General features: G+C 31.1%; 2 protein-coding genes across 3 annotated transcripts; one reads left to right on the forward strand and one right to left on the reverse strand.

Moving 5' to 3' along the window:
• Positions 1-388: 388 nt before the first annotated feature.
• Positions 389-4,603, reverse strand: LOC131168745 (probable lactoylglutathione lyase, chloroplastic). Of its 2 annotated transcripts, XM_058129672.1 has the most exons (9): positions 4,188-4,579; positions 3,456-3,660; positions 3,220-3,344; positions 2,959-3,023; positions 2,553-2,765; positions 2,377-2,424; positions 1,692-1,799; positions 1,334-1,474; positions 389-800 (listed from the first exon to the last, which is right to left on the reverse strand). In XM_058129672.1, exons 1-9 carry the CDS (start codon positions 4,321-4,323, stop codon positions 759-761), a joined length of 1,083 nt encoding a protein of 360 aa, XP_057985655.1. In that variant the 5' UTR covers positions 4,324-4,579; the 3' UTR covers positions 389-758. The 2 variants fall into 2 exon arrangements, with proteins under 2 accessions (XP_057985655.1, XP_057985654.1); XM_058129671.1 differs by lacking the exon at positions 389-800 and having other exon boundaries at positions 1,176-1,474; positions 4,188-4,603.
• A 5,315-nt stretch (positions 4,604-9,918) lies between these two features.
• On the forward strand, positions 9,919-18,202 carry LOC110651937 (protein phosphatase 2C and cyclic nucleotide-binding/kinase domain-containing protein). The gene is made up of 16 exons (XM_021807414.2): positions 9,919-10,094; positions 10,321-11,436; positions 12,563-12,694; positions 12,803-13,033; positions 13,158-13,283; positions 13,877-13,939; positions 14,031-14,113; positions 14,468-14,699; positions 14,776-15,092; positions 15,274-15,361; positions 15,458-15,524; positions 15,798-16,075; positions 16,183-16,248; positions 16,388-16,509; positions 17,119-17,275; positions 17,387-18,202. The coding sequence occupies exons 2-16, from the start codon at positions 10,357-10,359 to the stop codon at positions 17,630-17,632; spliced, it is 3,288 nt and encodes a 1,095-aa protein (XP_021663106.2). The 5' UTR covers positions 9,919-10,094; positions 10,321-10,356; the 3' UTR covers positions 17,633-18,202.
• The last annotated feature ends 5,743 nt before the right edge of the window (positions 18,203-23,945 follow it).

A 23,945-nucleotide genomic window follows, 5' to 3' on the forward strand; every position in this document is an offset into this window, starting at 1 on the left:
TGTGCCTTTCATTAATGATTTCTCTCATCTTAAACCGGCACGTGCCCTTTCTATTCACAGCCAGTGGATAATTAGATTATGCCGCGCTGCAAACATATCATGTAGCTAGAGTAACACTTCTTCACTCATAAATATATATTTTCATTTTCCTTAATTAATAAAAGACTTTACATAAAAATAACTACAAAGAAAAACTATTATTTAATACTCTTGAATGTATTGAATAATCTCTTATTTTAATGAGGTTTTTGTAAAAAAAAAAAAAAAAATGTCGAATACATAACACTGCTCTGAAGAGTGAAGAACTTGATTTGATGCAATTGAGATCTCCGTGGAAGGAGCAAAAAGATCAATCACGTCTATCTGAGCATTTCTTTGTGAAATGAGCTTGAGAAAAATAACTCCTTTACCAGAACGAACTTGTTACAACACAAATTTATAGGTAATCATTATGCATACTCACAAAGCTGTTTCAAACAAGCTGCTCAAGCATGAGCTTTTAGCAAGAATACTTTTTTTCATCAAAGAAATGGAGAAAGATAATTGAACAGATACACTAGTATCTCTAATTTCCTTCACTGCTGCAAAGCTCCCGGCTAGATTTTTATTGCTGCGTTAATTGTGAAAGAGACTATAATTTTATCTACAAAATGGGATTTTGATCATTATCTCACAGGCAACAAATTTTCACAATCATTTGGGCCCAAGATTTTAATTTTAGGGCTGGGTGCTTGGTATAGTGATGCTCCTCTAAAAACTCACTCCAGTTCCTTGATAAAATCAACATTGTCTACAAAAACCTGCATAGTAGAGAAAAGACACAGCAAAGCTAAAGGAACAATACAAGCATTAGGAGTAGCTCACATCGTTCATGTGAAGCAAAATGAATGATCAAACTAATCAACATAAGGTTGCATTTGGTTCATGCTAAAACAAGTTTTTATCCATAATAATGAATTTGATCCACATTTGACGAATTTACACAACCATAGTATGTACCCACAATAGATGCAGTAAAATGAATGTATCAAATTCACATCCTTACCTATAGGCGAAAATTTTAAATAAAGGGAGATTTGAAATTGATGCTATACGCGCGCGCGCGCGCACACACACTAAATTCACATACATCAGCAGTTTTAATCCTACAACTAAATATTCGGATTGAACTTATTTACTCTCAACAGTTCATGTAGCCATCAATAAATTTTGTGGTAAAGAATAACAATCAAGTTTTTCAATTTAGTAACATTGTGTTAAAGAGTAATTTAATTTGTAAGGGTAAACTATTTGCATTTGAAACAAGAATGAAGATAAAATCTTGAAAGCATACCGCCTTCCAACCATCAGGATCCAAGCATGCAGTTATCTTGGTGTTTATGCCAGGTAATGGTCCAGGTTCCCGGGTAATCTTCCCACCAAACAATTTGATTGCTTCAGCAGTTTTATAGACATCATCTGTGCCTATTGCAATCTGTTATGATAAAAGAAACAGGTCCAAATAGATGAAATTAAATGGAATTGTTACTTCAAAATAAATCAATTATTTTCATTTAGTATGGTGCTAATAGGCTCATTGAGGATTCACAAATTAGATAGAGTTGCACATAAACAATTAAACAGAGCTCATATCATGAGAAAAACACATAGAAGGAAAAAATTATCAATGCTAGCAAGGCAAAAGTCACTACCTGAGCATATGCATTTCCTTTGTCATATTCAGTGACCCCATAGTTGTATGTCAACTCCAGCACAGCACTTTTGTCTTCAGGACCATAACCCATCATTGCTATGGTATACTAATAACAGCCGAGAAAGGAATATTTCAGTTTGCACTGTAAAAACAGCTTTCAAACAAACATGCTTTAATGATATAAATCAGTCCAGAAAAATGCAAGACAACCATCCATATTTCACTGAAATATAAGACCAAGTTGTAATGACAATTTTGTCACAAGTGAGAGAAAAACTTCAAATATCATGGGAATTAGCTGCGCATACAAGAGAATTAAGTTATAATAGAAGTACAACAAATTTCTAAATGTGTCTCCTGTGCTAGTAGCATGCATTGTTATTTAAAGCAAATTTCTTTGTAGTGAGCCTTCTGAAAGATATCCCATGGAAGCCCAAAACCTCTCAAATTTCCCTAATATTTCTGTGGCCTGTGCAACGTATGCATTTTCATAGAAAAGGTTATTTTTATGTTTCAAATTGGTTGGTGAGTAAAAGATAAGGTGTGAAAATGTTAGGCGGGGGCATTAGCGAAACTAACTTCATAAATCCCAACTTTTCTCTTGTTTCTCCTTTTATGAGGAACTTGTGAATTTCTCATTAAGTATGTTGAATACATTCATTTTGTAATTGAAGACAAATCACCTTGTACTCTGGATTATCCCGCTTATGAAGAAGCTCCATGCCAAAAGCCTAAATCACAAAAAAAGACGTGAATTGAATACCATTTACATGACATAATCTGAGTAAACAAACCAAAATAGCACAGGTGACAGTAGTTAAAGGTTTAAAATTGCTTGGTCCCATCCGTAATAACTCACCTTCTCATAAAAATTTATAGAACGATCAAGATCTCCAACACGAAGCATGACCTGACAAAGGGGCTCAGGTGTAGGACCCCTTTCCAAAAGTTCAAACTTATAACCATCAGGATCTTCAATAAATGCAATAACTGTACTGCCACCTTTAACAGGACCAGGTTCTCTAGTTACTTTGCCACCCTTAGCCTTTATGAGCTCCACAGTCTTTGCAACCTAATAAAAAAAATCAGACTAATGAAACCCAATTCATGTTTGTTATAGGCCAACACACCAGCAGACAGTCTAATAAATGTAACCAAGGATAAGGAAATTACGGACAGCAAGGTAACAATAGATCATCAAATGAAACGTACCTCAAATTGAAAAAGCTAAAACAAAAAATGAATCTTCAAACAAAGGAACTTACATCCTCAACTGCTATTCCAAAATGTCCAAATGCAGTTCCAATATCATATTTGTCAACTCCATAATCTGGCAGCATTAAACATAAATATTTACAACATAAAGTACATTGTTCAGTGATGGTGATTCCAGAAATCATAAAAGAAATTAAAAAGAAAAAAAAAACGCTGTACTTGTTAATGATAACAGTGCTGTAGAAGCTAATTGATCAGATAATTATAAAGGTTAGCAAACCTAAGCGGTACTCTGGTAGACTATAACTTACTGTAAGTGAGTTCTATGACAAAGTGAGAATCTTCTGGTCCATATCCAAGAAAGGCATTTGTATATCTCTCCTCTGGTATGTCACGTTTCCGCAGAAGCTTCATTCCTAGACACTCTGTGTAGAATCTGTAGTCACCAGAAATTTGTGTTTATCTGTTAAGTTACTTGCCATCATTTAAAGACAAAAATAGCATGTAATATAATAATGGAAGTTCACTTGAGTTTGCCATAATATACTTGATAGTCCTGTCCAAATCCCCAACACGATAAACAACATGTAGCATTCTTCTCTTATCGTTTTTGACCCACTCTAGAGAATTTTCTTGGGAGGCGATTGTGCTTGCTTGTCCAATGTTTCCAGCTGCAGCAACCCCAAGGTTGCTACTCTCTCCTCTCCAAGGTTTAGAAGCTTTCAAGCCAAAGAACTGTGATTGTGGAACAGCTGCACAACATATAAAAATTACACGTTTGTGAATGCATCCCATCCTACCTGTGCACAAAGTATGGCACAACATGTCCGAAGGCCCAAGACTTTCCAAGTCTGTGGAGAATAACCCCTTGATATAATAATAATAATAATAATAATAATAATAATAATAATAATAATAATAATAATAATAATAATTGCAGTTCTAAAACAAAACGCAACGCAGCTGCAATGTGACACCACTAAATCAGGAAGTGACAATGTGGTCAAGTGGTACTGTTATGTGCATAATTTCCTTTTACAGGCGATTTTGTCCAAATTCATAACAGGCAAAGCATACAAAAAATAAAAAAGGCTCATAATTACACAAAAATGGAATTCATGATCAGATAACTAATAAAATCCAGAAAAATAAAATAAAATAAAAAGCACTTCCCACCCCGGTGCCTAATCTCCATTTCCAAGCAACAAAAGCAACCAGAGTTACAGAAATGAAGCAGGTTATTTATATAAAAGAAAACAGAAAGAGAGAGGGAGTTTACCACTGCCGAGAAAAGCGAATCTGCGAGAAGCAGTGAAGGGAAAGACGGAAAGAGATGAACGAGAACTGGTATTACAGAGCATGAATGAAGAGAGAGAAGGTCGAACTGAGGAGGCCATAGGTATTATCCTCACCATTTAATACCAGACTCTCTTCCTGTGTCTGTTATTTGCAGTAGATTTAGAAAGAGAGAGAGAGAAAGAAAGAGAGAGATAGGGATTCAATTTTTTGTATTGGAGAATATGGGAATTAGAATAAAGCTACACTTGTATGGTGCTTGGCTGTGGAGTGAAGCGAGCGAGCTAAGTGAGAGCCTTTTTTATCAATATTATAATTGGAGATTCGATTGGCCGTAGGATGGGACTGGGTGCACGAGAGTCTTCCACCTGTCTACACTCTCCATCTCCAGGGCAATCGCAAACGCAGCGTTTGTTTGCTTGGTTTTTCCTATCTGCAGTAGGAATAAACAATTCCAGGAAAACAAAGGCAATTTCAGAAAGAACTGCGGCCAGCCCACAAGGTTTGAAGAAATTCCCATTGGGCCAACTTCCACCAAGTTGGGCTACACGAAACAAAAACATGAGATAGCAGATCTTCTGTTTAGCCCAATGGGGTCATCTTACTGAAGCTGCATGGGCCTGATTAATGATCAATAAAGCTGGGCTTTATGGCACCTCCTTGAGTCAGCTCAATAATTTTAATAGTTTTTATTAAAACCATCAAATCAAATTAAAAATCGAAATTTCTTAAAATTTATGACTGAATTAAATTAAAAATTAAAATAAAAAAATATTCATAAAATTTTATATTATAAATTAAAATCTATAAACCATCCTGTTATAAAAATTTAAATTGAGGAATAATTGGTGGTAAATATATAATTAAATACTCTTGATCATGTATGATTGTTTTGGCATCTGTGCGTGGCCTAATTCCTTCCAAAGAGACGAATTAGTATCTAATAATGTCAACTGAGAATATTTATTAAAAAAAATGTCAACTTAGAAAACATAGAAGATTTCGGTCAAATGAATGGTCATTATTCTTCCACAGGTTCAAGAATTAAGATCCCCAGCCATAATAGGCTGTGGCTTCGCGCAGGGATACATATCACATCTGACATCTGCTTACGAAACGTGCCGCATCACCATTCACCGAGTAATGGGGTCGTGTCATGCTTCGCCCATGAATTACAATTGGCATTACCCATTCTTTGCGTCGCGGATAAATTATATAAATGATATTTTAAATTAATTATAAAATCTAAATTATATAATATTATTTAAAATATAAAACATACATTTTTGTTTTGATTTTCCCATAAAAAATAAAGAAATTGCGATGTGCTTGGTTCAATGTTGTGTAAAATGGAATGCAAAGGAAGTTTTTATAAAATATAAATATAAATATATATATATATATATATTAAATATAAAATATAATAATTATTGAATTTTTATTTTATTTAATCGGTTAAAAATACATATAAGATAGAAAATGCATATTTATTTTATTTCTTAATTTGTAGAGTTTAGAAAAAATTATTAAAGTATAAATTTAAATACTACACATAATAAAATATATTTTAAAAAATAAATATAAATCAAATAGAGAGTAGACATTTAGATATTTTTATCATCAAACCAACACCTTGGTTGATGGAAAGAGGAAGGGCTATCTTTTTCCTTGGTTTTTCTTGTTTGTTGGCTTTTTCTTTCATTCTGCCAAAACAATCTCACGTGTTTGTTCCCTTTTTTTGGGTATCCTTCAAAATAATTTCACTTTCTGAAACTTGTCTCAATTAAAATTAAATTCATCCATAGCTATCCTCATCAACATTTAATTGATTTGCATTATCTCGATACTATTTAAATTTTATTATTATCAATATTTAATCTGATTCTGTTAGATAAATGATATATTTTAAGAATAAATTAAATATATTTATTTTTAATAATATTAACATATATATTTATTTTTTAATAAAATAAAAATCTTTAACTTCCTTTTCCTTTTCAACATAATTTCCAAAGGTTGGGTAGAAATTATTTACATACTAAACAAATTTGATTCGATAGATTTTTTTTTCTTGTATAAAAAAAATCATTTAAAACAAAATTATCATAGAATTTCACTTGAAAATTAATAGGCAAGTTTAAATTAATATTTATAAAGTAACTAAATAAATAAGAATAAATAAATATCAAGAATCAATTGTACATAATCTCTTCCTTTATGATGACTAAATGAATATTATTTTAAAAATATATGGCCAATGTATACAAGATCACAGCAAAATTTATTGCACATTTTCATTATTATTTTGTTAAATTGCCAAAAAGTAACAAGTAAATGATTTTATATTAAATTTTTATGTAAACTCAATTCATTATAAATTTAATATATAAATATGTGATATTTATATATTTAATAAATAAATTTTATTATATATATTATATTTTAAATTTATAATAAATTAAATATAAATGAAAAAAATTTAATTTTATTATTAATAAAAAATAAAAATATAATTTAATGATGATCTCCATAAGATTGCCTAGATTAACAAAAATGAAATCATTTAATTACATTTATGGGGAATAATCATTACACTTGGAAAAAAAATGTCATCTGAAAAGAATAAAAAAAAAAGGCCTATAACAAGGCGTTTGATATGGACATGTAGGTGAAATAATTAATTACAAGTACAATGGATGGAATGAAATTAAATGATAAAGACTGAGAATTAAACAGGAACAGAATGGAGCACAAGCCCGAAGGGACCACTCAGGAAAATGTCCACTCATAATAATGAGTGAACATGGATGGAGCTCTCAATCTCTTGTTGCCTTTTTTTTTTTAATATATTTAAAATTATATCTATAAATATTTTAATAATTAAATATAAATTTATTATTTTCAATTTAATATTTTTTCAAACATTCTGTGTCGATCCATATTTTTTTTCATTTAAATATGTTGTAAAAATATTATTAAATAAAAATATAATGTATTAAAAAAAATTAATCTCTTATAACATAACAGCAGAGTATTATATATTAAGAAATTTAAGCAGAATATTAATTTATTGAATTATTTTTTTATTAATTTATTAAATTAAAAGAATTTAAATAAAATATTAATTTATTAAATTATCTCACTTGATATTAAATAATAATTTTTTTAATTACTTGAGTGTATATATATTTTGATTTAAATTAAATTAGATTGCTCATATAATATATAATTAATACACTATAAATTGATATTGTTACACTATAAATATAAATAAGTCGAAGAAATGGATTTGTAGTTAAAATTAGACAATTTTTTAAGATTTTACTTATAATCATAATTAATTTTTAATATCACTAAATTTAAATTCAAAAATAATATATAAAGTAATCACTTGTTGAATAAATTTCGTATTTTCATATTTTTTTTTGATATATATTATTTTTACATTTTAAAAAAATTTAAATTTTACTCGAAAAATTTTTTTCTTGTTGGCTGCATGTACGCTGAAGCCTTCACTTTGAATTATTCAGTTTATGTCGGATACACGTGCTTCTCACGCCCCCTTGCTTCCGTTCTCTCTCTTACTCTCAATAAGAGAAGGCATATAATAATTATTTTAATTATTACTTTTTTTTTAATTTTAAATTCACAAATTATTATAGATAATGTGAAAAATTATTGAATTATGAAGAAGACGATCAGTTGCAGCAAGCGATAATGTTATTTATTTATTTATTTATTTAAATTTTATGTTAAAAGAAGCAGTGGTGGACAGTTATCTTGTGACGTTGATGATCACTTTTTAATAACGCGAAGACTTGTCAACAAAAGGAGTTGCTTAATAATCTCGTAAGCAAACCTACCCAGTCGGTGTCTCTGATAGCTTTATCCAAAATGACAAATTACCAAATTGTTTTTTTTTTTTTAATTACTTATTAATGGCATACTTTAGGAGTCAATAAAATACACTAAATCCACGTTAAATTACTGCAGATTTCGATTCAAAACTCAAAGAATTAAAATTAAAATTGTGATTTTAAATTAATTAAATTAAATTAATTTTAATAACTAAATTTTTTAAATATAATTTTAAAAAATTTAATTTTAATTTAAAATCAAACTGATTATCTGTAATTTGATTTGATTTTAATTATAGTTAAATTTTAGTTTTGATTTAGTTAGGCAAAATATTCATTTTAAACCCCTAAAAGATAGGCCTTATTTAAATTCTGATCAAATCAAGTTGATCAGATTGTGAACCTTTTAAAATAGTCGTTAAATCTTTAAATTTTTAAAAATATATAAATTTTAACACCGATAAATTTTTATTAATAAAATAAATATTTAAACTCTTAAGAAATAACCTGATTATTTACTTATTTATATTTATTGAATAAATAAATTTAATTTTAAAAAAATAGTAATAAATTTTTAAATAAATTATGTTAATTTATATTTTTTAAGCATGTTAGTTTATATTGTTAATAAATAAATAAAATAATTTTATTATTTAAATTTATTAAAAATGTATAAAACGATTATTTACTTCAATCAAGCACGAAAGGATTTTAAATTTTATTTTCTCTTTCTCATCAATCAAATAATAAAATATAACCTTAAAATTAAAAAAAAATGCCATTAAAAAATATATGATATTATTTTATATATAAGGTAAATAACAAAATACCATAAAAATATATTGAAAATTTAAATTATAAGAAATTATTTTAAACTTTCTTAATAAAGCTAATAAAAGCCCTAAAATATAAAAATTATAAATAATAAAAGCTATAAAAAAATTTTCTTAATAAAGCTCATAAAGAATTAAAAGAAATAATTTTAGATTTTCTTTATTTCTAAATTGTATTGTAGTTTGAATCTCATATCTGCATAGAAAATTAAATTTAAATTTCAATATATTTTTATGACTTTTGATAACAATATTTGTGTTTGATTGATGAAAAAAAAAAAGAAAGAAAAATCTGAATTATTTTAGGTGTTTGATTGAATTAAAGGAGTTTTTTTTAAATATTTTTAAATTTAATTATTTATAATATTTTATGTATTTTAAAGATTTTATAAAATTATTTTATTTATTTATAACAATACAAATTAACAATTATTTATAATTCTAATTATTAAAATTTTAAAATTAAATATATTTATTCGATGAGATTTAAATGTACATATTTTTAATTTTTTAGCAGTGACTTAACAGAATTAAAATTTTAAATTATTTAAAAATTTAAAACTTAATTAGTTATTTTAAAAAATTAAAAATTTAAGCAGCCTACTTAACTTATCAAGATTTAATTAACTATGAATTTATTTCTCAACGGTTAAAATATAACTTTCAATTGAATCAATTTAATTTCAAGTCTAAAACAATGGTTAACCAAATTTAACATATAAAATTTAATGGCTGTAATTAATTATTAAAAATAGTAGCATGATTAAAAATCTCACCTTTTAATATTATAAAAAATAAATAATACAATTAAAAATCTCATCTTTTAGTAATATAATTAATTATAATTATATATTATTAAATAATAATTTTAAAAATTACTGTCACTAAAATTTAAAAAACAAGAAATTGAGAGCAGACCACAAAAAAGCTGAGTGAGTGGGTGAGGGACTCCCCCTGTCAATCGCCAACGTCACGTCACATTCCTCTATCTTTAGAGATTTTGATGTCCGTAGACGGAACCAGGCAGCCTGCAGCCAAGTAGCGAACCAGCCAACCACCCACCGTGTGCGCATTACGCACCGGGCTCCCCTATGCTTAAAATGCGCAGCGCAATGCAGCTCAGTGATGAGTGATGACGAGCCAGAGCCTCACTTGCAAATCAGTTTCGGTTTGTTGTTACTTTGACTTTTTCACAGTTGAGTGAGTGAGAAAGACTTTTACCGCGATCTTCTGTTCTTCATTTCTGTATCATATTAATAATTAATAAAATAATAATAATTAATAATAAATTATTATTATTATGGTTGAGTTCCTGTAACGGTCTTTCTCCATAGTAGATCTCAGCTAACAGGAATCATTTTGTAATGAGTGCTGAAAATTTTTTCTTTTTTTCCGGTTTGGTGATTTTTGAAAAAAATTTTTGAAGGAAATTGAAGACAATCATCTCATGAATTTTCACTAAATGGGTTGCGTCTACTCTCGAGGCTGCATCGGCGAGGTGTGTGTACCCAGAGACCCCAGAGTCAAGCAGCAGCAGCAGCAGCAGCAACAACAACAACAACAGGCCCAGACCTTGCAGAGTAGCCAAAATGCGAGAGGGACTGATTTGCCTGTCTTCTCGCCGCCGTCGTCTTCTCCGGAATCAGAAACTCGTGACCAAATTAACCAGTTGAGCTTGACTCGAGACCCTGAACTTGGTATCACCAGACTTTCTAGGGTTTCCTCTCAGTTCCTTCCTCCTGATGGATCTAGGACAGTAAAGGTCCCATCGGCCAACTACGAATTGAGATACTCGTATTTGTCGCAGCGAGGTTACTACCCCGATGCACTCGATAAGGCTAATCAGGACAGTTTCTGTATCCACACTCCTTTTGGGTCGAGTCCAGACGATCATTTCTTTGGGGTCTTTGATGGGCATGGAGAATTTGGGGCCCAGTGCTCCCAATTCGTGAAGCGGAAGCTGTGTGAGAATCTGCTGAGGGGCACCAAGTTTCACGTAGACGCCGTGGAGGCTTGTCATTCGGCGTTTTTGACTACCAATTCGCAGTTGCAAGCTGATAGTTTGGATGATAGCATGAGCGGTACTACGGCGATCACTGTGTTGGTCAGGGGAAGGACGATATACGTGGCTAATTCCGGAGATTCTAGAGCTGTTATAGCCGAGCGGAGAGGGAATGAGATTGCTGCTGTTGATTTGTCTATTGATCAAACTCCTTTTAGAGCTGATGAGCTGGAGAGGGTCAAGCTTTGTGGTGCAAGAGTGCTTACTTTGGATCAGATTGAGGGTTTAAAGAATCCAGATGTGCAGTGTTGGGGAAATGAGGAGGATGATGATGGTGATCCTCCGAGATTGTGGGTCCAAAATGGGATGTATCCCGGAACTGCGTTTACAAGGAGTATTGGGGATTCCATTGCTGAGACAATTGGTGTTGTGTCTAATCCTGAAATTGTTGTTTTTGAGCTTACCCCTCATCATCCTTTCTTTGTGCTTGCTAGTGATGGGGTCTTTGAGTTCCTCTCAAGCCAAAATGTGGTTGAGATGGTAAGGTATCTTCTTTCTTTTTAATGTCTAATTTTTTTTAAACAGCAGTGTTTGCCGTTCATTTTTTTTCAATTAGCAATCGAAGCAATGTAATCCATAAATTTTCATTGACCTCTGACTATAAATAGTATTACTAAAATATTCACTGAATTGTGATGAGGATTTCATGATGGGAGATTTAGAAAGAAATTGGAGTTTGATATTGCGGATGATAGTTAGGAGATGTTAGTGAAGTTGAGAAATTGCAGGCACAAGCTGGAGCGGGATAAGCGCAGTGATTTTAACCAAGAATGAATCATGTAATCCTGGTAGTCGAGCATCCTTGATGTTTGAGAAGTATATTGTGTTGTGTTTGGGTAGGTGGGGATTTGAAATGAAAGGATATATAGTTTAAATTATTTAAATGAAGTTTGTAATATATAGACTCTGCTTGATTGGATTGATTCGTGAATTTGGATGAATAATTGTTTGAGGTTGAATTTGAAATACCTTTGTGTAATTTAAACACACCATTTTACATTTGGTTGAAAAGTTCAAATTCAAGTTCTTTATCCAAACACAACCTAAAAGTTGGCATTTATTTTTACTCGACATAAACGAAAAATTAAATCTTCTATAAAAATGAGAATGTGCAATTTTAATTAATAAACAAAAAAAAGTTCAAAAAATTTTAGGGTCTAGTAGATTGCTCATCCAAAATTATATGCCAAAGTTGTAAAAGACAATCACAGAAACTAATATATTGATGTATGATTCCTGTGTATCATATATCTGCATGCTGCTGTTTTTGACTTCAATTAACTGATATTTGAATATAGTTTGGCTCCTCTTCTGCTTGCTGCTTCTTGTAAGCATGGTTTACCCATGAAAAGATTGCCAAATAAGCATCTTAAACAGTTTCAGGCCACAACATGTGATGGCCTCTTCAATAGATTGTTGTATCAGCTGTTGTACATCTTTAATTTGAACTAACTGTTATACATCTTCAATAGGTTGGCTTATCAGCTGTTATATGTCTTTAGTTTGGAGTTTCTGTAATATACTTCTCACGCTTTTTCTATTCATTTTCTTTTCTTCCATGTTTCATTTATTTTGAAGGGTAATATCTTTTTTTTTCCCCCTCCAGGTTGAAAAATATAAAGATCCACGGGATGCTTGTGCCGCAATTGTAGCTGAATCTTATCGACTTTGGCTACAGTACGAAACTCGTACCGATGACATCACTGTGATAGTTGTGCATGTTGATGGACTAACTGATGTAAGTGAACTTCTTGCTTATATCTATATATTTTTACTTGATTCATTTTTCCTCAATTGGTGGTCATCTGAACTCTCCCGTTCCTTTTTTTTTTCTTCTCTTTCTCAGAGTGCTGTTGGTCAATCAACAGGTCCAGGTTCCTTCTTACGACCCCCTATTCCTCAAGTTGTAGAGGTGACAGGGTCAGAATCTCCTTCAACCTTTAGCTGGAACTCTAGGAACCATCGTGTGAGGCATGATTTATCTCGGGCTCGGCTTCGTGCAATTGAGAGTTCACTTGAGAATGGGAAAATTTGGGTTCCTCCCTCTCCAGCCCATAGGAAAACTTGGGAAGAAGAAGTAAATATTCTCTTATATATGTATTGTGTCTGCTTCAGCATAAACTTGTGGCACATTTCTGTCAAAGTGTTCTTTCTTGGAATTTTCATGTTTGCTAAGACCATGAATGTTCATATGCCTACAGGCGCACATCGAGAGGGCATTGCATGACCACTTCCTTTTCAGAAAGCTTACTGATTCTCAGTGCCATGTTTTGTTGGATTGCATGCAAAGAGTTGAAGTCCAGCCAGGAGAAGTTGTAGTTAAACAGGTTACTCCATTCCCTGCTTTCCTGTTTAATAATTTAAGTTGCTTACTTTATTAGGATTCTTTAACTGATACCTGGCGTTGATGACACTGATCAAAGGTCAGCAAAAGCTAGGAAAAAAAATAACGGCCTACAACCAAGTCTGTTTGGTCAAAAAGATGTGTAAATGTGTTGCTTAATAGGAACATGTAAATTTAAAAGAACCTCAGTGCTGGGCTCATGTTCTGAAACACTATAAGCATGAAAGACTTACATAGTCGGCACCTGAATCAGAAAATTTGAATCCAAAGAATAAGCTGACTGCAACCTTTACTGGTAATTTTTAATCCATGCATATGCAGATGTAAATAGAGTAAACAACTTCTGTTTAATACTGATATTATATTCCCAAGGCTGAATTAAACATTACCATCTTTATAATATACACAGTAGAAAACCCATGTACAGTTGACATAAATTTGAATTGAATGTTAATCCACATAATACGTGGGCTTATGATTTGTGATATAATTAAAGGCGTTTATTCTTCTTGCATGACATTATGGGTAGAGTTTTATTGCTAAGTGTAGAATTTTATTGATAATTTTAATTGGCAGGGTGGTGAAGGTGATTGCTTTTATGTTGTTGGTAGTGGAGAATTTGAGGTCTTTGCCACCCAGGTTTGTTTTTCTGTTACTTGATTAAATTGTCAATATTGCCATTCATTTGTGAGAGCAACTGATTGACTTTTGACCACTTATATGATGGCAGGAAGAGAAAAATGGAGAGGTACCAAAGGTTTTGCAGCGTTATACAGCAGAGAAGTTATCATCCTTTGGAGAGCTGGCACTGATGTGAGTTGTCTACCATTTTTTCTTTTATGATATATATTGTTGTAAAACAATTTTGCTAGTAGTTTCCATAAGTGAAAATATGTCTTCCCTGTTTGAAATTGGCATATGAGTCAACCAGGCACAGAAATAATTGATCTCTGATAGCAAAATGATCATTCAACCTCAAAAATTATTTCGTAAATTACAGTAAACACTTCAAGGGAAAAACTCCTTCCATGTTCTTGTTCATGTGTGACTAAGTATTTTGTTCGAGGTCTGATTGCATTCTCCTCATGTAAAATATCTTCTTTTTTTGCTTGATTTGATGCTTCCTTTTTTATTCCATTATGATCTTTCTTATACATGGCAATGTAGGTACAATAAGCCACTTCAGGCCTCTGTACGTGCTGTAACAAGTGGAACACTATGGGCTTTAAAGAGAGAAGATTTTCGTGGAATTCTGATGTCAGAATTTTCTAATTTGTCATCCCTGAAGTTGCTACGTACTGTGGATCTTCTTTCCAGATTGACAATCTTGCAGCTCAGTCACATTGCTGATTCTCTTTCTGAAGTTTCCTTCTCAGATGGACAGACAATAGTTGATGGGGTAAAACTCATTCCCTAAAAGAGTATATGCTTCTGTAACTCCATTTTTTAAGTAATTGTTCAGCATGAATTTGCAGAGTGAGGGGCCCTCTGCGTTGTACATCATCCAGAGGGGACAAGTGAGACTCACTTTTGACGCACACATATTAGGTAGCCCAAATGTTGGAAGTCTGAAGTCTGACAATCAAAAAGAGGATAATAATCTGATGAGTGGTAAAATGCTCTCATTGGAAAAGACAGAGGGTAGCTATTTTGGTGAGTGGGTGCTTCTGGGTGAAGATATTGGTTCATTAAGTGCAGTTGCTGTGGGTGATTGCATGTGTTCCATCTTAACAAAGGAAAATTTTGATTCAGTAGTTGGCCCTTTGACAAAGCTTTCACAGGATGTTGAAAAGTATGTTATTATCTCGATTAGAGTGTTTTTTGTTGTTTATTTTTGCATTCAAACTTTTCTGTGGGTGAATTGGAGCTTTTTATTTGCCTAATTATACTTTTTATTTTACTTTATAAGATCATTTTATTCTTTGGATTAAAAGTATTTCATATCCCTGATATCACTGATTGGTATCATTTAGGTCAGGGGGTTCATCTTCAGATTTTTCCAAGGAATCTATGGAAAGTACTGATATTTCAGCTTCTCTCAAAGTTCGCCTCTTTGATCTGGTAAAGGTGCTCTGTCTTGTCTGTAGTTATGTTGCCTAGATCTTATGCTGCAAAGTGAGCTATTTCGCATATGGTCTAATAATGTTTTCCATGTAGGAATGGAGGACTTGTTTGTATAGCACTGACTGCAGTGAGATTGGACTTGTACTTTTGAAGGACTCAGGTTAGTTTTACTTTATTTGTGCATATGTAAGTATGTACATGCACGCAAACAGGAGATACACTGCAGTATTTTGTTATCAAAAAAGTTGCTCTTTTCATTGGTTGGCTTACTTCACAGCGTAATAGACTTTTTGTGTGTTAGGGATCAGGATATCTTATTATTCAGGAACTTTTGTTATTACTTATAGTTGCATGGAAATATGTTGATGAATATCAGATGTGCTATCATACTAACATGGATGAAATGCTTCTTTATGGATCTGTTGGTTGTCAGAAAATTTGCTTAGTTTGAAAAGGTTTTCAAAGCAGAAGATCAAGAGGCTGGGAAAGGAGGCACAAGTTTTGAAAGAGAAGAATCTAATAAAGAGTATGAATCCTTCAGCTTGTGTGCCTCAGGTTCTATGTACTTGTGCAGATAGAACACATGCTGGCATTTTGTTGAATGCATGCTTGGCTTGTCCTTTGGCTTCAATTCTTCACACTGCACTTGATGAACCATCTGCACGGTTTTGTGCTGCCTCTGTTGTTATTGCTTTAGAAGATTTACACAAGGTTTGTTGCCTAGAAGTGTTTCTTCTTTTACTCCAATTGTTGAATTTGCCTTTCTTACTTAATTATAACAAATTTTTACCCTATATCCACATTTTTTGGTTATTCAGAATGGTGTTCTCTACAGAGGTGTGTCCCCTGATGTCTTAATGTTGGACCAAAAAGGATTTTTACAGGTTTGTTCTCTTAGCTGTTACCATGTTCCTAAAATTAACCTCATGCAGCCATAGAAGGATATAGTCTGCCCATCCATTTAATCTTGGAGGGCAAATTGCTTGGAATTATGCTCAGTTGTTATACTCTGCTGTATTGTAGCTAGTAGACTTCAGATTTGGGAAAAAGTTGTCTGGCGAGAGAACATTTACAATTTGTGGAATGGCAGATTCTTTGGCTCCAGAGATAGTCCAGGGAAAAGGGCATGGTCTTCCTGCTGACTGGTAATATCATTCATGTTCAATCTTTAGTTGACCAACTGTTTTATTTAGCTTGCAGGAAGAATCAGTAATTAATTGGTAAAACCTGTACTTTTACCTCTTCTGTTAATAAAATGTTAACTTGGTGTTAACTTAAGGTTGTTCATGCAATTAGTCCCTAAACTTTAACCTTTCTGTCAGTTTGGTCCTTACACTTTTGATTGCACCAATATTGTCTCTACACTTTGCATAAATCTCCAATTTCTTACCCTATCTATATATTGTTCATTCTCGTCTCTCCTCTCCTTATCTCCCTCTCTCTCTCAATTAATTTTTGAAGAGAAAATTTTCCTATCTTCTCTTTTGATTTCTCTCCTATCCCTGGCTCCCTCTCCCTCATTTATTTTTCAGAGAGAGATGAGAGGGAGGGAGACTGCCCTCGTGAACTTGATTGTTTTAATAGGTTAGCTGCTATCATTAATAAGAGAATTTGTTGAAGCAGTACTTGAAGGTTTGCTTGCTTTAACCTGCATGTGCTGGTGGTTTTGTTAATTAAATTTCCCCTATTTTCTATGAAAGCATTGTTGAAATTTCTGCTGCCACCTGAATAAAGTTTTGTTGGAAAATTTGCAGGTGGGCATTGGGAGTCTTGATCTACTTCATGCTGCAAGGTGAAATGCCATTTGGGTCATGGAGAGAAAGTGAGCTTGATACTTATGCAAAGATTGCAAAAGGACAAATAACTCTTCCCCCTACTTTTAGCCTTGAAGCCGCAGATCTCATCACAAAGGTTCTGTTGCAGCTATTTCCTCCAATTTCTTTTTTCCTTATATTGGAATATTTTTCCATTCTATAAAACGTTATAACATAACACATATTTACTTTTGTATAACTTACTCAGTTGCTTGAGGTTGATGAAGATAAAAGACTTGGATGCCTAGGCCCTGATTCCGTCAAAAGTCACCCATGGTTTGCTGGTATTGACTGGGAGGGGATTAGAGATGGAAGCTTTCATGTTCCTCATGATATAACCTTTCGTATCACCCAACATTTGGAAAGTCATCCTGACGACTGCACTCTTCCTTTAGCCTCCCCATCCCGAGAGGTAGATGATCTTAATGTTCCTGAATGGCTTGACGACTGGTAGAAGAAGAATGATTGATATTTTCTGGTGGGTGGAATTGCTCCGTTGCAAGACGACTTTTGTCCTTTTTAGCACAATTAGAGCCTAGGGGACTTGATGGATTGAAAAAAGAAAAAGAAAAATGAAGAGCAAGCTGCAGGTCTTAGTTCGCTTGGAATTCTATATATTCTTTTGTCATAAATTCATGATACCATTGGCGGATTATCTCATGTGGGTAGTAATTGGACTAACCGATTCAACAGAGAGGTCAGTTAATATATATATATATATATATATATATATGAAATTTAATCCTTTTTTGGTGTATTTTCTTTCTTTTGTAAATGCGTATATATGTAAATGAGTGAGGGTTTCTTTTCTTCTAGAAATGAAATTCTAGCTTTACACCATACGGCTGCCGGTAGTAATTTGATTGGCTCAGCCAAAATGGCTTGTAAACTTTTAGTATATTTTTTTTCCCGTTTACATTATTGGTTCGGTAGACATGTGGCTTGTATTTCCTTGTTTGAGAGCTGTTATGTGGATAACCTCAATGGTTGGAAAAATGAACTCGGAAAATTTATCTTTTGAATATCCATGGTGTCATGCATTTGTTAACTTTTGCCTTTATCCTCGTGAGCTCCTCTCTCAAATGAAGATTTGCCTTTAGGGGTCTCAGTGGTGGCTGCCTTGTGTTGATAATGATAACTAGTTGGGCCAAGCAAACAGATATATCGAATTCTAGTTTCCAAATTACTATGATATTTTATAAATTTTTTTATTAGTATTTAAAAAGATTCATAATACATCATTTTTCTTTAGAGTTTTCTTTTCCAATTTGACGTTATATCTCTTACATCCTTTATATACTAATTTTCACCTTTTTTTAATAAATAGAATTACAACATAAAGCTGAAGATGCAACCCCATGAGATGATGATAGATTCAATGACTAAGCTTAGTGGGAGATAATCCAACTGATGAGAACTCACTAGTAAAGATGAAGCATAGCTAACCAATCAGTCTGCACAAAAATTAATTCCCCTAAAAATGTGAACCGCTTAAACTTTTCAAACGCAAGATTGCAAATCCACCATCCTCTCAATTATAGAGATAACACTGAGATTGTCACAATCAAGAACGATATCCCCTCAATTATAGAGACAACATATCCCCTCAATTATAGAGATTGTCACAATCAAGAATGGTATTTCGAATTTCCATGTCTCAGGCCACATGGAGCCCTTCCAACACAACTCAAAAGACTGTTCCTATTACTTAATTGGGGTTTATTAAGCATTGTTATTGAGAAACATATATTTTTTTAAAATATATTAATTAAAAAATATTAAAAAATAATTTAAAATTTAATTTAACAAGTTATAATTATTAAAAGACGGAAATTAAAAAAAAAACAAATTTTGCCAAATAGACAATAATATTATAGATAAAACCCCATTTTCAACTACCATAACTATCTCATAAAATACCTCTTTCAAAAGCCTGATGGGTCTAAGGAAGAAAAAAAACATCAGTATTCACCTTAACCCAGAAGGAGGATCCAATGGGCTCATGTCGCAAAACTTGCGAGGAATTACTCTATTTATTAGAACAATTAATTTTTTTCTTGCAAGAATATTTTTTATATATATATGTATTTTTTTTATATATAATTTTTTAATTTGTATTTATAATACAATATTATCATAATATTATAATATTATATTTAATTATTTTAATTAAAATATTAATTTTAATGTTTTTTAATTAATTATATAATTACAAATATTTATTAATTTAAAATTATTATATTTTTTTATTGAATCATATTTTATAAAATTGATGTGTTATACATGATAATAACTTACCTATAAATTTAAATGTAATATAATAATAAGATTTAAAAGTATAAATTAGAGTAAGAGGTTTTAAAATTAAAATAAATTAATAATAAATGCAAGTTAGCTCACTGAATTAAATTTGTTAAACTTTATTATTTTATTCTTTTTAGTAAGTTTGATTTGCCTTTTTTTTGTAATTAAAAATAATGTCAACTTATAATTAAATTAATATGAAAGAAAATTATTTATAATGTAATAATCCTAATTTTAAATAATTATTTATATGTAAATATTAATATTTTCTTGTATTAAATATTTTGAGAATTTTTTAAAAATTTCTGAATTTTTAGAATTGAGTTTGATTTTCCAAAAATATTAAACTTTGATGATTTTTAAAAATTAATTTAAAGTCTATGTGGCAAAAATAAAAATATATTTGGACTCTATAAAATTTTTTAAGTTCTTTAGAATTTGTTTGAAATTTTTGAGCCTTATTTTTTATCCTAAGGCAGAGTAAAAATTTAAATTTTTGGTATTTTGAATAGGACCGACTAAATCGAATTGGACTGGGTCGGATCCGTTGAACCGGACCGGCCTCTTCCCTTTTTCCCCTCCCCTCTCCCCTGTCGCGCCTGCTGCCCTCCCTTCCCTCTCCTTTTTCTCTCTCCTCTCTCCTCCCTTATCGGCCAGCCACCACCCCAGCCTTCCCCAGTCGCCGGCGCGCCTCTAGGACGTCTCCCCGCCTCTGGCCGGAAAATCACGCCAAAGCTTCCCCTGTGCGCCCGCGCCATTTCAGCTTCCAAGGCCGATTCTGGCCACCAATTGGATCGGGTTTTGTCCCAAACATTATCTACACCTCTAGAGCTTTTCACAGACACCAAGAAAACCCAAATCCATCGAGTGGTTTGTCTAATTTTTATCCGGAAAGTTTTAGTCTATTTTGATTTTTGGGCTAAATTTCTCGTAAACCATGAACCCCATAAAAAATTCGAGAGTACTGGAGTGCTCCCCTCAACGAAAACTTTACGGCAGTATCCATTTTAAAATTTTTTGACATCGTTTTTCAGTGGGTCCCACGAAACTTTACAATATTTTTTCGAGCATTAAATGAGCTTAATAAATTTCATAAAAATTATTTACTAACCCCCGTGTTATGAGCTTCACGTAGTTACATTCGATTCATGGAAATTCGACTGTCGATCAGGTCTGCATTTTTCGGCCGGACAGACAGGCGGTCAAAACTACCTCAGAACTGAGTCAAAATTATGAGCTACCCCGCTATTTTCAAACATCCTGGATACGTTTCTAGTATCAGAATTGGCGTAAGTAAACCTGAACCCTAAGTTTCCTTAATTATTTAGTTTCAAGTTTAGATTACAAATCCATAAAATATTCGTGGATAGTTAAAAAATTATAATTCCTTTTATATTAGCTTAGTAATATTTCTAAGGGCCGTAGGGTAAAATTTTAGAATTTTTAGAGCTTATTTGTATATTTTTGCGAAAAGAGTTAGTTGTACGAACTAAATTATAAGTTTTCATATTTGTAGTTTTGACTGTTTGGATTAGTCCAAGAGGGGCCATGTGATGTGATTGAGATATAGTTGTGTGACTTGTGAATATAGAAGTGTATTTTTGAGCCATTTTGTAGGTTGGGTAGGTTTTAGGTATTGGGGGAACTCTGCCGGATTTTCGACACAACTTAGGGTGTCTTTGGTTCTTTTTAAGCTTGTATAGAGTTAATTATATTAAATAATTGTAATGTAATTATCAGGTGAACCAGAACAGCCTTCCTCCTCCGCCCAACCACCATAGTGACCTCGATTTACGTCTGTTAGTAAAATATTAATTTTAATTATAATTTCAATATTATATATATTCAAGGCATGCCCATGCATCACTTATAAATATATATTTACATATTTAAATATAAGGCACACTTTATATTGCCTTTTTAATTAATGAAATGAATATGGATGTTGTTTTATGGTAATTTGGAGCCGTGTGCGTGTATAGTATGTGTGTGTGGTGATATTGGATATGGACAGGACGGGTAGACGTGAGTCACGATTGACTCGCTAGGACCCGATCCTCTTGTGGTTAAGACGGGGTAGGCATGGCTCGAGTTGATCTCGCTGGCCCCCGTATTTGGACTATTAAGAGAAAGTCCAGCTTGAGATGTACTTGCTGGCAGAGGTTGGATTTAAGAGAGCTGTTTAGAGGATCAGCTCATATATATATATATTGTTTGAATATTATATGGGTGTGTGAGTGCTCCAAATTACCTACTTGTTGTCTATGATGTGACTTGTATGAAATCTTTAAAGGTGTTGCATCCCATCCCTTAGAGTGCACTAGCCTTAGATAGTTATAGGAATTGTACTTAAAATAAGTATTTTTCTTTTTGAGTCAAGTGCTCACTCCTGTTCACCTTATTTTTCAGGATACAGAAGATTTCTTGTTGAGTTTTAACCTGCCTCTCTCATTCGCAGGTCATTTAATAACATCTGTTATGTTTTGTATAACTTTACTAAATTCTAGAACTCTGCATATGCTAAAAGTATTTTATTTGATTTGGGTCTATAATATAATGTCATAGTATTTTATTTAATTTTATGACATGATGAGTATGTGGAGGGTGAGCTGAGCTCCCCAAATTGATATATATATATTGTGCTTACAGGTCGGGTGAGTCAAAAACTCCCTATTAAGTGATTCATGTTATGACCGAACTCTATCTGATTGATTTCTTAAAATTGGGCTCAATATAGGCCTTAGGATTGGATTAAGTAATAGTTAGGCTTACTATGAGCCTCTAGGGCTTTAAATTGGTCCAGGTCCTGGTACTGGTCTGACCCATGAGATCGGGTCATGATATTTAAAATTAAAAAATTGGATAATTTTTAAAATATATTTTATACTTAAGTATATTATCATTATAAAATTTTCATTTTCATTATAGTGATATCTTGAAATTTTATATTATCATACTATTTAATACAAACAATTTTAAAACCTATTTAATATATTTAATTAGTATTTTTATTTTTTAAATTATAAATTTTATTATATATGTTATAAATACATTATAAATTACAATATAAATATAAATTTAATTATGTATTCTTAATTAATTCATAATAATTATATAATAAATACTCTTAAATAGTCAAATTGTTAAATTATTTTTTTTCATATTTTCTTTTCATTTTTATTATTTTCAAAAATCTAAAACTTAACAACTTAAAATTAATATTAAGATGAGCATAACTTCTCACATAAATATATATAAAAAATATAATTAGATTATTTTTTATAATCAATGATGGTCAAAATCAACAACTTAGTTAAAATTGACTAATAAATTAAAAAAAAATGTTCATGCACATAAGGATATAAAGAAAATGTAATTAACTTACATTTAAACTAAGTAGACCTTAGAAAATTAAAATCTAATATAATCACATATAAAATGTACTTTATTTATGTAAAAATGATATTAATCATCTAAATATTATTGGATATATTACTATTAAACATGAAAAAAAAAATCAATTTATCTTAACCTATACAAATATCATTTAATTAGTGAAGATATTGGTTTCATTTGATAGATTGGCAATAATAACAAAATTCTAGTAATTATATTCACGTGCAACAACTCTCATAATAATGATATTTGCGACATGCAAAAATACAAAAATTTAAAGACATATAAATAGATTTTACCTTTTTGAAAAAAAAAAAGACATACAAAAATGTAGCAAAGAAAAGAAAAGAAATCACATTGTATGTCAAAATTAATTAAGCTTGAATATTATTACAAGAAAATAGAGTATTTAAATGTAAAAGTTATCGATTATTTATTTTTTTTAAAAAGTTATAAATTTAAAACAAATAAAATGTTTGTCACTAAACATGATTAAAATTTCATATATGTTCATACAAATATATACAAATTTTTTATTTAATTAAATAGTTAATTTTTAAAAAATAATGTTATAATTATATTAGTTAAATAGTAAATTTTATAATTTAATATTATAAACTTATAAATATTTAAAATAACTAATGAAATTAATGAAATAAATTAATGGAAGTGAGATTTGGTATTTAAATTTATTTATTAATTTTATCATTAAATAATTTTTAATGAATTAATAATCTTTATAAAGTTAAGAACGTTAAGAATATAGAATTATAATACGATTTTTGAAATAAATAGAATTATTATTATTAAAATAATATTAAAATTCTAATTTATATTAATTATCATAATATTAGTAATTAAAATTATTTACATATTTAGCAATGAATAAGTCGTTATTAAAAATTATTAACAATAAATTTATATTAAATATTTTTTACTTACTAAAAGGATTAGTAAAGGATAAATTGTTATTAAAAATTATTAGCGATAAATTTAGATAAAATTGTTTCTTCTTATTAAAAGTATTAGCAATAGATATATTATTACTAAAATAATTAGTGATGAAT

Source organism: Hevea brasiliensis, chromosome 11 (assembly GCF_030052815.1).
Source record: "Hevea brasiliensis isolate MT/VB/25A 57/8 chromosome 11, ASM3005281v1, whole genome shotgun sequence".
NCBI lineage: Eukaryota > Viridiplantae > Streptophyta > Magnoliopsida > Malpighiales > Euphorbiaceae > Hevea > Hevea brasiliensis.

Bases quoted from the DNA above. Each gene is read 5' to 3' on its own strand.
- LOC131168745 (XM_058129671.1), bottom strand. From the start codon at position 4,323: ATGGTGAGGATAATACCTATGGCCTCCTCAGTTCGACCTTCTCTCTCT. The intron at 3,345-3,455 runs GTATATTATGGC...TGGTGACTACAG, and splicing joins GATTTGGACAGGACTATCAA to ATTCTACACAGAGTGTCTAG. The intron at 2,766-2,958 runs GTAAGTTCCTTT...TTTTTTTATTAG, and splicing joins TTGGAATAGCAGTTGAGGAT to GTTGCAAAGACTGTGGAGCT.
- LOC110651937 (XM_021807414.2), top strand. From the start codon at position 10,357: ATGGGTTGCGTCTACTCTCGAGGCTGCATCGGCGAGGTGTGTGTACCC. The intron at 13,940-14,030 runs GTTTGTTTTTCT...ATATGATGGCAG, and splicing joins TTGAGGTCTTTGCCACCCAG to GAAGAGAAAAATGGAGAGGT. The intron at 16,249-16,387 runs GTTTGTTCTCTT...GCTGTATTGTAG, and splicing joins ACCAAAAAGGATTTTTACAG to CTAGTAGACTTCAGATTTGG.